This window comes from Falco naumanni, chromosome 6 (assembly GCF_017639655.2).
Source record: "Falco naumanni isolate bFalNau1 chromosome 6, bFalNau1.pat, whole genome shotgun sequence".
Taxonomy (NCBI): Eukaryota; Metazoa; Chordata; class Aves; order Falconiformes; family Falconidae; genus Falco; species Falco naumanni.
In genome coordinates this window covers 66,913,588-66,928,684 of record NC_054059.1, presented here as the reverse complement: position 1 = coordinate 66,928,684, position 15,097 = coordinate 66,913,588, and the positions used below count along the sequence as shown (strand labels likewise).

The following is a 15,097-nucleotide window of genomic DNA, read 5'->3' as shown; positions in this document are numbered from 1 at the left end:
CGCCCTCGCCCCGCAGGCGCCCCCAGCCAATGGCCGGCCGCTTTCTTGGCGGCCCTGCCAATGGTGCCGCTCGGTGTTGCGGCAAGATGGCGGCGCCCAGCCGCGGCGCCGGGAGAGGGGTCGTAGCGGGCCGGCGAGCGTGAGGCGGCGGGAAGCGGGGCGCCATGCTGCGCGCCTCTCTCCGCGAGGTGAGCGGTGCCAGCCGCTGGCGAGCCGCCGCGGCGCGGGCGGGTATGGCGGCCGGGGCGAGCGGGCCCGCCGGGTGTCTGTCTGTCCCTTCTCGTCCCCGCTCCCCGGAGCCCGGGGATGGCGCTTTGTCCCCTCGACGCCCGAAGCGGGCTCTGTCACCTGGCTGCTTTAACGGGGGGGATGCGCTTGCAGGTTTCGGCAGCGCTGAAGGAAGGACGTGTCAGTCCGACGGAGCTCTGCCGGCGGTGCCTCTCCCTTATCAAAAGCACCAAGTTTCTGAACGCTTATATTACCGTGTTGGAAGAAGCCGCTTTGAAGCAGGCTGAAGAATCAGAGAAACGATACAGCAGAGGTACGTTTGTAATTAATGCTAGTCCCCAAAAAGGCGTCGTGGAGGAACGCTTTGTGTTAGATGAATCCCATTTTCCTTTCCGGGTAGCTGTGTGCTGCTGGGGGGTGAGGGGGTTGAGGCTCCCGTGGGTGCATGCCCATGGTGTGTGCTTGGCACCCAGCAGCATATTCAGGTCAAAAATCGGAGGCAAAAACCTAAACCAAACCAGGTACTGCAGATTAAATACGGTCTGTGCTTCTTGAACGACATCGTGGCTGTGGGTTGTCTCTTCTCTCCCAATTTGTTTTGAATTGGTAGCCAGCAGTTACTGGGATCGGGAAGATGCAGTGGCCTTTTGCAGGCCTGTTGGCTGGGATAGGCAAACACCTGGTGCAGCCTATCAGGTTTCAATTAAGCAAGCAAATGAAAATAAAACAACATTGTTAATCACAGTTGTTAGTTGGTGAACAGAACAGCATTCAGTCCTGTTATCTACAGCATTTAGAGGCTGATTGTCCTCATTTTCCTTTTTTTTTCCGTTCTGGGTGACACTTGCTGTCCTCTGGCAGCTTACGAAAATTGCCACCCAGAGTGTTTTGTTTCCTGACACAGGCCTTTTAATTTAATTTTTTTTTTTTTTTTTTGCTGGATGGTGGATAATCGATCACTTAGGGAAGATTTTCTCTGCTTCAGTAATTTTTTTAGATTGTATCTACTGTGTATGTCAGGTAGGCAGAATTTATGGCTCCCAGCCTACGGATGGAGTAGATTTAGGCAGCACCTATGGCTGAAATAAGCATTACATGGTCACATTTGAAAAGGTAAGCACTCCTTTGGGATAGCTAACCTATATGAAAGCAGCTGCCTGTCTTGCAGGCTTAGACACGGTTTGCAGAGCTCTGTTTTGCGAGGCCTGGTCTGGTTTGGCAGAATGCTCAATGCTACTTAGAATGGAAGATGGTTCTTGAAAATGTGACAGACAACCGTCAAATACTAAGTGGATAGCATTCTTGTTTCCAAAAACACCCAAAGGGACAAATAAAATAAAGTGTAATTGATAAGACTGTACATATATCTTTGTTTTAATCTCTGTTGTCTTTGCAAAAATTCCTAATGCAGGTCAGCCGCTGGGTGTTTTAGATGGAATTCCTATTGCAGTAAAGGACAACTTTAATACAGCTGGCATTGAGACAACATGTGCTTCAAACATGCTAAAAGGTACAGTAGAGCTTTTAAAGTAAAATCAGATCTGATTTTAGAGCTCTTGCTTCTTTCTTCAGAGGGTTTATGGAGTGGAGTTTTCCAGAAATCTAAATATTTTCAAAAAATGAGATGCGAAAATATGTTTGTCTAATTTCTGCCAAGCTCATCCTGGTATTACAGATGCATCTTTTTCTTGTTACAAGCACATTATCTCCTTTATTCATAGTTACATGCTGTTACCAATGTGATGTTTATTATAGCCTATATACTAGAATAGAATTGTTCTATAGTTCTCATTTTGCTTCATGTTACTTTTAGTTCTGCAGGAGAGCAGTCAGTGCTTGTCTAGCAAAATCCAAATATTTTTTTTTCTTTTTCTTTTTTTTTTATTTGTTCTGTTGATAATTATTGACTTAAGTATTTTTTTCATATGGCTGTAGGAAGAGTAGACATTAACAATTATTTTCTCCACGTGCCTGATAAACAAATATGTTCTATAAGGCTTTTTAAATTTTTTGAGATTTCCTAAGCTCGTTGTTTGTCTTAACACGCCATGAGCATTTACAAGGTGTTAGAAAGTTTTCAGGGTATAAGCAAAAGTAGAAAATACTCCTTGTAACTGTTTTGTTCTGTACAAAGTGAAATTGAAAAGTTTTGTGGAAGATAGCGATAGCTCAAGTAAATTAGCAGACCCATAATCTGATTGCGGTTTTTTTTTAACAGCAGAAGAAACGAAATATGGCTTTGCCATTTTAAAAAGCATTACATTACCTGAGATGCTTTTCAGTAAAGCACATTCTCAGACCCATTGTGATTGATTGCACTGTTGTGGCTGAGAGACTTAGGAGTGATGATGTCTTGTTCCTGTTGAGGTTGGGGGTGCAGAAACCCCTGTCAATATTCACAAAAGGAACTGGTTGCTGCCTAGGATCTCATGTGAGTGTCATGGTTCTCATTCTAGTTTATGTAAGGTCTAAGTGGTCAACGGTGCACATGTTTACTGTAGAATAGCCAGTTACTATTTCAGCTTGTGGTTAACCGTATGCTCCTTTATCTCATGATAAGAGGAGATAATTCAAGATAGTTTAGCACTTCACAGAAAGGAGCTCTTTCTCAATTCTAATTTTAGATAGTTTCTGCAAATTAGCTGAATGCTACCCTTCCGGTAACTTGGGTATGTGAAGTCTTAGCTCCACACTCGAGATACGTATAATCCAGAATTACTGGGTTCTAAGTTGTGGAGAGAAGAAAAAGGCATTGCAAACAAAACAGTATTTGATTGACTTTTGCTAAATTTTGGAAGTTAATCATGTTATTTTGAAGGAAAACTTTGACACTGTGAACAACAACTTTGAAGTGTTCAGAGTAGCTACTTGTAAAAATCAACTGTATCTCACCACTCACTTATAATTGTTGTGATTGTTTTCAGGTTATGTTTCTCCTTACAATGCTACAGTAGTTCAGAAATTAATGGATCAGGGAGCTGTGCTTTTAGGAAAAACAAACCTAGATGAATTTGCAATGGGGTGAGTGATACTTATTATTTTTAATGTGTGATTGCACATTAAATACACACCATCTGTTCCAATTTACCTGTAATCCTTAACTCGTCTTTTTCAGAGGTTAGGAAATAATGAATACTTACCCATGAAGATTATATAAAGTTGCATTAATTTCTCCCTGAGCATTTATACTGTTGTCTAAATGATACAAATGCTGAGTTTTGCAAAAACTGTGTTCAACTATAGCTGTGTTTGAGGGGGAAGAAGCAGTACAGCCTTTGCAGAAGGCCGAGACGCAGCAGACTTCTTCCAGATCCAGTAGCTTGTTACTAGAATTGGTTACAACACCAGTTAATTGCTGCCTTTTTCTCTCTCCTCACTGGTGGTTTTTGCACTTAGTTAATTATTGTCATGCTCCTGATGGCAGTTACCACCTCTGCCGGTCAGCCACTGGACTAATTTGTATGAGTGCTCCCTGACTTGCTGCAAACAGGCTAATGTAAAATAACACTTTAAATTGCTTAAGCTAATGTTGGTGACTTTTTGTCAGGAGCTTGATAGAAAATACTCTCACAAATTGATTCCTTAGGAAATCAGTGAAGGCAGCCAACCTATAGCAAGGAACAGCACTGGGCAGTTAGGGATAGGCATCTTTGTCACCACAAATGCTGGATCTGGAAAGGAATGTCTGAGACTTTTACCTGTAATCCTTAACTCGTCTTTTTCAGAGGTTAGGAAATAATGAATACTTACCCATGAAGATCATATAAAGTTGCATTAATTTCTCCCTGAGCATTTATACTGTTGTCTAAATGATACAAATGCTGAGTTTTGCAAAAACTGTGTTCAACTATAGCTGTGTTTGAGGGGGAAGAAGCAGTACAGCCTTTGCAGAAGGCCGAGACGGAGCAGACTTCTTCCAGATCCAGTAGCTTGTTACTAGAATTGGTTACAACACCAGTTAATTGCTGCCTTTTTCTCTCTCCTCACTGGTGGTTTTTGCACTTAGTTAATTATTGTCATGCTCCTGATGGCAGTTACCACCTCTGCCGGTCAGCCACTGGACTAATTTGTATGAGTGCTCCCTGACTTGCTGCAAACAGGCTAATGTAAAATAACACTTTAAATTGCTTAAGCTAATGTTGGTGACTTTTTGTCAGGAGCTTGATAGAAAATACTCTCACAAATTGATTCCTTAGGAAATCAGTGAAGGCAGCCAACCTATAGCAAGGAACAGCACTGGGCAGTTAGGGATAGGCATCTTTGTCACCACAAATGCTGGATCTGGAAAGGAATGTCTGAGACTTTAGTTACCTATGAGAAACAATAAGTGTTGTGTTTTGGTTTTGTTTTTATTTTACCTAAACTGAAGACAGAGGTTTGACTGGGAATTCATGTGGATGGGGTGGAAATACTTTGACTGTATTGTTTTGGGTAAAGTAAATAGTGTGTCAGAGACACTCTTCGAAGGAGGAGCTGGGAAGGAGCTGATTATGCAGTATTACAACTAGTCTAAGCTAATTAAAGTGCAGGATTCTCCTACAAAAGCTTATCCCACTACTGGCCTCTGGTCTGTATGTTTGCGTGGTCTCTTATGCTAGCACCAACATGGCTGCTCCATGTGCTTGATCAGGGTGTGATTCCAGCTCTAAAGTGATGATGCCTCAATAAGGTTAGTTTTCAACTGCTGTGTCAACTGCCCACTGATCTCTTAGCTATAATAACACTGCCCCCCTGGAGTCAGGGGGAACATGGGGTGGAGGTTGTGAAGAAGAAGGAAGGTACCCCCCACCCCTGCTTCTGGTGGTATCTGACTGAAACCAGTTTCTGAGAAGTCAGTGTAACAGTCTGAACCAGCAACCTGTGGCCTCAGGAGAGGGCTACAGAGTGAGTAATAGTGTGTTATTTACAGAGAAGTGCTTGTTCCTGCTATTGTGGGGCTTTCCCCCCCACCTTTAGCAGCATGGTTTTCCGCAAGACTGTGGTCATCTTTTGCTTTTTCCAAATGCAGGGTTAGGAAACCAGAAGATGTTTCTTTTGAAGCAGATGTTCGGGTTTACTGTTACATAGCTTAAATGAGGTTTATATTTTTGTGATTATGTTCTTTTCAGTGGAATTAGACACAGAGGAGACAGAAAGAGGTATGAGTTCAGATCCTTTGTGAAGATCTTTTAGACTTTACAGTTCCATGTAACGTTGTTGAAGTTGGCTGCACAAGGATTTATATACAGCAGTCTCTTTAAGCTGAAATTGAATTTGCTATGATGAAGGATGAGGAATTGGATAAAGAAAAAAAACTTGGTGAATGCAGTGTGTCATCTGTCGCTTGTGTCTGTATTTGTCCTGTCTGACTACCTTAGATCTGGGAGTACAGATGGGGTATTTGGACCAGTCAGAAATCCCTGGAGTTATTCAAGACAGTACAAGGAAAAATCTGTTCCAAAATCCGATTCTGAGGACGAAGAGTCTAACTGGGTAATAACAGGAGGGAGCTCAGGAGGCAGTGCGGCTGCTGTGTCATCTTTCACATGTTTTGCGTAAGAGGCTTTAAAAAATTGCTTTTTTATTAAATATCTCCAAATATGTTGAAAAGTTTTAATTTTATAATTTTCTCATAATTTAGTTTGAACCAGGAGGGTTATTTGCACTGGCATGCAAAAATTTATTTCGGCATCCCTAGTTTTTTCGTGGCATATGATGAAGCCAGGATTAATCCACGTAGACAAATTTAGGCTTATTAATTTTGAGTGTTATTCATCATAGTGATACAACCACTTTGTGCTGGGTGAATTAAAATGGTAATGGCAATAAAGGAATGACAGTTTTATTATTATTCTCACATACTCTCTTAAAATTAACATGGGTTTTGTGACACATCATCTTCCTCAGAAAGTGCATGACACAAATACATGCTGAAAATGTAATTCAGCAAATGAGGAGATCCCTTAATTTGTAACAGTATAGTAATCTTTCCTCCCCTCCTTTGTTTTTATAGCAGAGTTATGTAGTAATTAATACATGAGATTTGGGATCTGAAAGCTTTCAAATCCCTGACTTAACAGAAGGATGCACAGATACTACTCAGATACTTACAGACTTGTCTGCTTTAAAAAGTTAGAAGACAGTTTTAGTTTTGGGGGGGTGGGGTGTTGAGTTTTTTTAAAGTGATTTTAAAAAGGCAGATTTTTTTTTTTTTTTTACAGTAATCATTATCTGCATGAACTAGCAAAATGCTATTTAACAAATCGGTTATCTATATTATCTTCCCATCCAACTGTTAAAAGAAATCTGATCCTTAAAACTTTACACCTTTAATTTTATACAGTTTTTAGAGCTGCATAGTGGAACATATTTTATAGAAGATGATTTCAGTTGTGCTCTTAACTGGAAGGTGTTTAAGAATGCTTTTTAGTTACTGTGTTCTCATTTACCCATTGACTATATTGTAAGTGTCTATTTTATTGTGGAAATATTTTTTGCTAATGTTGATTACAGCTTTTTTAAAAAAATGTCTTTATATACAAGACCCAGTTTATTTTATGTTTTTTTTAAATGATACCTCTCTTCATCTCATTGCCCTTTGCTAAGATGTAGTTTACTCAACATTTTAATACTGTTGAAAATGAACTCGATGCAGCCATTCCCAAGGACTGCTGGTCCTTGTCCTGAGCCAGAATGGGCTGATCCTGATAGGGTCTGGCACCTTCTCTTATGTTGCTGGGCATGCTGAACTCTCATTTTGCACTGCTCAGCACTTTGTCAGATCATGGAGGTTTTTTTGTCCAGCTATTTTATTGCTTATAACCTATTGTATATCCACTCTATTAGTTTCTTTCAGGCATCAGGAATGCTGCCAGTCTTTGTCTTTTCAGTTTGAAATTTGGATGTACAGAAATGCTACAAAATTGAGGATCTTTTATATCAACACAAAAGCTCTGAAAAAATTCCACTTCAGCAAAGTCAATTGAATTGGTTCAGCCATCTCAGAAACAGATGCCTATGGGAAAAGTCACATAACCACTTCAATAAAAGTTATACCTCCTCCTGAAGTGTAATTTGTTTTTGGCAAAGATTTAGATGAAAGCTGTTTTATTTTTTAAATGGTGCTTGAAGTTAAAATTATTAAGAACTAGAAGAGTGGATTTCATTGCAATACGAATTTCCAATTCCATTACAATTTTTGTAATAGAAATTTCAATTTAGAAAGAACAAGGTTTCACCTGTGAAAGAATAAAAAAAAGTCAAAAAAAAAATTTAAAAATGGCCTAAAATTGCACCTAAGGTGCTGTAAGCTGGGAGTTCTGATGCTATGCTTTGTAGGTTTGGAAGCAGGAAAAACATCCTAGACTTCGAAAAGTGTGCCCTCTTGTTAGGGGCAAGAAGTGTACTGTGTCACTGTTTGATTGTCTATTCAAAGATGCTGCTTCATAGCGTATTAGCTGCTGAATGACTACGACAGCGATGTCTGAAAATCATACACTAAATCACATGAGGTGTATCTTTTGGAATCCACAGTACTGGAACAGACCAACAGAGAAGGCAGAAGTAGGTATTTAGGGCCATGTTCAGATGGCTGAAATTCTACCTGTCTACTTCTGCTTTGTGAAGAGAACTGGGCTTTCCTGATGGCTAGTGCGGAGACACTAAGAAAAGTAAGAGAACAGATAAAAAATAGCAGACATAGGGAGCAGACTGAAATTTAGGCTGTGTGATTATGACTTCTAATCTGGAAGAATTCACGCATTTTTAAATCCGTGCATCTTAAAGCTGTAAATTTTTATTATTTGGATAAGTTCTGAATTACTAATTGATAATCCTTTTGAAACCGTAGAGCCTTAGGGTCAGACACAGGAGGATCTACCCGAAACCCTGCTGCTCATTGTGGTCTAGTAGGTTTAAAGCCAACATATGGACTGATTTCTCGCCATGGTCTCATTCCCCTAGTGAACTCTATGGATGTGCCAGGAATCCTAACCAGATGTGTGGATGATGCAGCAGTTGTGTTAGGTATTACTACTTCATATGTCTTTGTATACAGCATACCTTTGTTTACATTACCTAAAACCAAACTGAATTCTGGCTACCCAGAATACCCAGTGTATGTTTTGCTGTTCTTTACATGTCATGTCAAATTTCAGGTTCGCTTGCTGGACATGATCCTAAAGACTCTACCACAATTCAGGACAGCTTTAAGCCGTTTGAACTACCCAATTTGACTGACATCAGCAAGCTCTCGATAGGAATTCCAAAGGTAACATTTACATTCTGTCAATAATTGTGGACAGGAATGGCAAATAGGATACCTAACAAAAAAATATTTGTGTCTTGCTCACCACCTTGTAGTCTCTCATGATTTAAAACAGTGAAGACAGTACAAAGCAGCTCCTGGAGAAGAGCCGTATGTGCTCTGTTGCCTGTGCAGGCAATTCATAGCAAGCACATGCTAATGCTTCATCTGAAACATTTTGTCATTATTGTGGGAAGCTCTACTGGGAAGTTCCAAGGCAAATGGGGAACTTCAGTTCTTGGTTCCTTCTGTTACTTTTTCATCAGTCACCTGTATAACCTCAAACCAAGTTGCTTTTAGTGCCATCTCACACAGTGACGTTAGTATTGGTTTGTGCAGTGCTTTGAGATACTTGACTAAATGGCACTGTGTTAACACAAAGCAGAATTTTAAAGGCAGTTGAGTAGCAGAAGGAGCTGTAATTCACAAAGCTCTGATAAGGATTGAAAGACAACTGTAATCTGGCTTCTGATGTATACAATTCAATCATGTTTGTAAGGATACTTGCAATTTAGGCACAACATTTGGGACTTCAGCCTATCTTTAATTTAGTAAATGCTCTGCCTTCAAAGAGACAATGTGAATAACATTTGTTGGTTTGATTGTCAGTATTTGAACCTGTGTTAGAACAGGTATATTAAAAGATTTAATTTGGTAAACAGATGTCCACTGAGCAATTATTCGGGATCTGTGAAATGCAAAAATTGTATGCCTAGAAAATTAATAGCTGCATATTGTTTAGATGTTGATAAAGCTAAAATAGTGGTATTGGTTAATTATTCATATCCTTTGGACAGTTGTTCTCTACTGCTACAGGTTATCTTAAACAGATACATGCATATATTAAACATGGGTCATAACTACTCAGGAATTAGTATTATGACCCTGATACTGTGGGTTAAAAGTAAAGCAAGTATCCTCAAAAATAGAAAATTTTAATAGAATATCTTTAACTTAAGCTATGTTCCTGTTTAAGAGCTATCTAAGTCTTGTCCCAACCCCTTGGTTGTAGTTCTTCAGTGGGTTGGTTTGTTTGTTTCACTGAGGCAAGCCAGTTGCCACTGGTATGCAGCGGCCCTAATATCTTTTTATCTTTCCTGCTCACAGCAGCCCTAGTATTAGGATTTAAACCTGAAGAGTTTCTACCCACAAACTGCAGAGCAGTGCATCACAGTCTCCATGAATAGACAAATAAGTAAATAATTGGGCAATTCCTCCTTGGGAAGAAACTGCTGAAATTCTGTGGGCTGCAATATGTGGGGTGATCCTACTGAGATGAACATAATATTCTTAAGAAGACTGAATCCTGTTAATTTAATACTGTTTGATTGAATAATATTTAGTAGATGCAAGAAGCTTTAGTAAGTACTTTAAATCATATAGTGGTGAGGTGATAGTTTCAGTGTATTTTTTAGCAAGGAGTATTTGTGTTTTGGTTGCCATTGTAAGTAAATCAGTATGTAAAATCACTCCCTTTTTTGTTTTTCTCTGAGGAATATCATGCACCAGGTCTTTCTAGTGAAATTCTGGCTGTCTGGTCAAAGGCTGCTGACCTCTTTAAGAGTGCAGGTGCTAAAGTAATTGAAGTGAGTCTACCACACACTCGTTACTCAATTGTCTGCTATCATGTGCTGTGCGCAGCAGAAGTGGCATCAAATATGGCCAGGTTTGATGGACTGGAATATGGTAAGGCCTTTGAAAAAACTTTTTTCTCGGACAATAGAGACATTGCTGGATGCCATTAAAAAGTATTAGTTTTAATAGATATGCTCTTTGTGGTTGAATGCTTCATGTTCTTTCTTCAAGATGGATGAAGTAAAAATGCTGTCCAAGAAAAATGAGTAAATAAATATATACTGTAATATATTTCACTTCTAGACACAGGACTGTCTGGGCTTAAAATCTGTTTATATATCTATAATAAAATATGAATCATATGCTTTGTTCTGGAATGGTAGTATGTCAAACTGAGCAAACAGTGGCTTATCGTATTACTATGTATAACACTACCTTATGTTGTAAAATCTTAAGGATTAGAAAAAGTATTAATTTCCAAAGTGCTTTTTCTTTTCAGGACACCGTTCTGACATGAACAAGTCCACAGAAAGTATGTATGCTGCAACACGACGAGAAGGCTTTAATGATGTTGTGAGAGGAAGAATTCTGTCAGGAAACTATTTCTTGTTGAAACAGTAAGCAGAACATCTTTAAACTTAAATTTGTCAAGTTAACAATTCTTTAAGCAAATGGTGATTAATTATTCACGGTGACATGAAAAAAATATTAATCCTTACACTAGTAGCTACTTGTATTTATTATTATTGCTTTAGCTATATAATACCTTGTGAACTGCTAGTAATGAATGATAGTGTTTTCCGTTAGTCTTACCAGTGAGCCTCCTAAATTAAATAAATAAAAGGACATAGTGATTTTTTTTTCCTCCTACCAGGGTGTTATTGGCGCCTATTAGTTGAATTAAGGAAAAATCTGTCCTATGGTATGACATTGAAATCATACTGAAGCCGTTACTGCTGTAGTTTTCAAAGTTCTGTAGCTTTTAATTCCATTAGAACTGCATAGAAAAACTACTGATGCATTCTAGTGAGGTCTTCTAGAGAAGGACAGAAGATATGGCAATTAAATTAACTTACAGCTCTTTGCCTCAGTATACAGGGAAAGGAAGGCCCTGGCAAAGGTACTGAACTGATGTCTTTACAGAAGACAGGTTTTTATCCAGCTCGTGTAGAGAGGCTGGTGCATGGATCAATTTTACCTTGTTTCCCTTATTTTTCAGTCCTTATCCAACAGTCCTAATTTATGGTAGTAAAAGTGCTGGGTTTCTCTGTCTTGATTTGTTCAGATGCTAACAGAAATATTAATTGTGCCATCAGTCTTAATGCAAGTGCACTACAGAAAGAGCTCTGTCTGCTGGAGTATTCGTCAGATGTGACTTCTAGTTGCTTTAGGGGACAGGAATGTTATCAGTCAGTATGAAACAACCAGCTTTTATGGAATGCTGATATTCCTGCCAAGTGTGCTCCTTCTGGTTACAACTGTCCAGATCGGCTTTCCTAAAGCTGCTTTAAAATTCATGTAGTTCACTTCTGTAAAGGAATATACAATTGGCTTCCATCAAGATTGAACAGGAGAGTCCTGTTCTTGTCCACAGTAAATTACTTTTGAAGAACAGAACACAGGGTTCAAAAAGCATTCTTAGAATAAATAGTAAAGCCATCTGTGTCTCCTGCAAATGTTGCATTTTACAGATTATTTTTATCTTGCTTTTTTAATCTGTAAAATAACTAGGTGGTTGTTCAGGAAGTTGTGTTTAATATCTTTATGAATGATCTGGAAAAGAGGACCAAGTGCACCCTCAGTAGGTTTGCAGACAGCACCGAGTTGAGTGGGATGTTGATCTGCTGAGGGCAGGCAGGCTCTGCAGAGGGAGCTGGGCAGGCTGGACCGATGGGCCCAGGCCAGTTGCATGAGGTTCAACCAGGCTCAGTGCCGGGTCCTGCCCTTGGGTCACACCAGCCCCACGCAGCGCTACAGGCTGGGGGAAGGGTGGCTGGAAAGTGCCCGGGGGAAAGGACCTGGGGGTGCTGGTCAGCAGCCAGCTGAACGTGAGCCAGCAGGGTGCCCAGGTGGCCAAGGAGGCCACCAGCATCCTGGCTTGTATCTGAGACAGCGTGGCCAGCAGGACTGGGGCAGTGACCGTCCCCCTGTACTGGGCACTGGTGAGGCTGCACCTCGAATCCTGTGTTCAGTTTTGGGCCTCTTGCTGCAAGAGGGACGTGGAGGTGCTGGAGCGTGTCCAGAGAATGGCAACGGGGCTGGGGAAGGGTCTAGAGAGAAAGTCTTATGAGGAGCAGCTGAGGGAACTGGGGTTGTTTAGCCGGGAGAAAAGGAGGCTCAGGGGGATCTTACTGCCCTCTACAACTGCCTGAAAGGAGGCTGTAGGCAGGTGGGTGTCGGTCTCTTCTGCCAAGTAACAAGAGGAATGGCCTCAAGTTGTGCCAGGGGAGGTTTAGATTGGATATTAGGAAAAAAATTCTGCACTGAAAGGGTTGTCAAGCATTGGAACAGGCTGCGCCGGGCAGTTGTTGAGTCACCATCCCTGGAGGCATTCAAAAGACATGTAGGTGTGGTGCTTAGGGACTTTCTAAAGTTAACAGTTAGAATGATTTCAGAAACTATTGTAGAAAAAGGGCAAATTATCATGATATGACTTCTTAACTTGAATCTGCTGTCTATTAATTGTAACTATTTTCACTGCAGTTTTTCAGAAACAAATCTTTAGATTGCTCTAACAAAGTGGCTTTTGGGCAGTTTTTATCTACATTTTATCTACAAACACTCTGGCATGTAGCATAGCTGTGGTTTTAGGTGGCAATTACTTTTGAAACTGAACTTCTCTGAATTTAAGGATTCCACTTTTACCAGTTCTGCATATGAAGTTAAAAGGAACAATAGACATAAAGCTGACTAATTTGTTTCTGCTTCCCAGTTGTGTAAAGACAGTTTAGAAATCCATAGACCACATGTTTACATGAGAAAAAAAAAGTTCAAGAAAGATAAGGTCTTTAGCATACTTCTCTGTAGAATACTATACAAACACATGGATAGCTTTAAGTCCGTCTGGAGCCCTGTAGATGGTGGGACTTTTTCACGTGCTGTAAGTATCTTGCTGGATTGAATCCTAAATGATTAATGCCTATTTTCCAGGCCTCCTGAGTTCTGTATTGTTTCTAGGCTTTGCTGTGCTGCCCAGCAGTGAAATTCAATACACAGTTTCAGAATGGTCATAAAATTGTTGTTTTGATTTTTTAGTTAATCATTGTAAACTAGGATTTTGTTTTCCCTTCACCTTTCTCCAGCAGTGTGCCCTCATTTCTTCCTTCTCCAACAGCTTCATTGCTGTGAGAGCATAAACACCATGCTTGATGACTAAGCTTCTGGTTTATCAAAAACTCAAGTACCAGTGTTAGGCTTTTAACCAAAAGGAATACTGTTGTATTTTCTATAGTAACTAGAGAAATTAAGTTCTGTGGTTTTGGAATTAAATGTCAGGCCCTCATGTCCATATTTCTTTCTAGGAACTATGAGAATTATTTTATTAAAGCACAGAAAGTCAGACGTCTCATTGCCAATGACTTTGTGAAGGTTTTCAGGAGCGGTGTTGATATTTTACTCACTCCTACCACTCTGAGTGATGCAGTACCATACATGGAATTCATCAAAGAAGACAACAGAACCCGCAGCGCACAAGATGACATCCTAACACAGGCTGCAAACATGGCTGGTGAGTAGGGACAGGAATTCATCTATGTTTTCCCCTGCCTAGTCATTTTTAATGTCAGTTCCCTTCAGCTATTTAACCTCTTCTTTAAAATCAAGATATTTCACCCCTGTGTTGTAAGTCTCACAGTAATAGCCAGGTATAAGGATAGTTTATTTATTAAATTCTTTAGAATGTAAGACTAGATTTTAAAGTGGGGCACATTGGAACTGAGTGCGGACTGCAGGTAAGATGAATCTGCTCAAGTTCCAGAGACCAAAGTAATTTTTCTAAGGAGAGCTGATTAGCTATTCAGAGGATGCTGGCTCCTTAAATCACTCTGATTTCTTGTGATCAGCTAGCAGTATCCTTAGTTCATTGACTCTAGTTAAAATAACTTGTCTTTTTTCCTCTACAGAATTTATTTTCTGGTTCTCTTGGAATTGCTACAGAAATTACTCCAACTGGATTTATTTAATGTATTATCTTTGCATTTGTATCTTTCTTTCAGGACTGCCAGCCATAAATGTTCCTACAGCTCTTTCAGAGAGGGGTTTGCCAGTTGGGCTTCAGTTCATTGGACGTTCATTCCAGGAGAAGCAGCTTCTCACTGTAGCCAGATGGTTTGAAAAACAAGTAAAATTCCCAATGATCCAGCTAGAAGTAGTAAAGAGGCACGACCACGATGTTGTTCAGCATCAGAAATCTGCTTCTTTTTCATAACGTGAGACTTGCTAGTCAGCTAAAGCAAGAAACCTATGGGGTTGGTCTAAAAATATTCCTGCTGTTAACTCTCTTTTGCAGAAATAATCCATTTTAGGATGGAATCATGACAGCTTGTTACTGTGTAATTAAGGCAAAGTGAATCATTAACTAAACATGTCTGTGTTATTAAGAACCATTTTTAACTGACATTAAAAACAGCAAGTTGAAATTGTATATCTTATGCCTGCGGAGCTGCTTTTTTTCCATTCCCAGAGGGTGTGTAAGGTATCTGGCCCATTAAACAACTAACCTGAACTTTTGTGTGAAAATTGCATAGTTGCCAAAGGGCTTGGTTTCCTTCTGGAGCGTAGACTTTTGTAATGGAAACAACCAGACAAGCTCTAATGGAACAAAGGTATCAAGGATCTGTTCACCAACAGGTATATACAAAAGGAAACAAGGGAATAACTGTATAGATAATTAATTTTTAAAATAAGTAAATCCCTACTTCTAGCAAACTCATGCAGAAGGTGAAATAACCTTCAGGTTTACACATTGTGCAGATTATTCTGGTTACATCCATTGTAAGAATGATGATGTCT

At 39.8% G+C, this 15,097-nt stretch overlaps 1 protein-coding gene across 2 annotated transcripts; it reads left to right on the top strand.

Annotated features, from left to right (window-relative positions):
- Positions 1-71: 71 nt before the first annotated feature.
- Positions 72-14,729, top strand: QRSL1 (glutaminyl-tRNA amidotransferase subunit QRSL1). Of its 2 annotated transcripts, XM_040598882.1 has the most exons (11): positions 72-188; positions 382-541; positions 1,640-1,738; positions 3,153-3,249; positions 5,586-5,762; positions 8,057-8,232; positions 8,364-8,476; positions 10,006-10,198; positions 10,587-10,704; positions 13,609-13,814; positions 14,302-14,729. In XM_040598882.1, the coding sequence occupies exons 1-11, from the start codon at positions 165-167 to the stop codon at positions 14,511-14,513; spliced, it is 1,575 nt and encodes a 524-aa protein (XP_040454816.1). In that variant the 5' UTR covers positions 72-164; the 3' UTR covers positions 14,514-14,729. The 2 variants fall into 2 exon arrangements, with proteins under 2 accessions (XP_040454816.1, XP_040454817.1); XM_040598883.1 differs by lacking the exon at positions 5,586-5,762.
- The last annotated feature ends 368 nt before the right edge of the window (positions 14,730-15,097 follow it).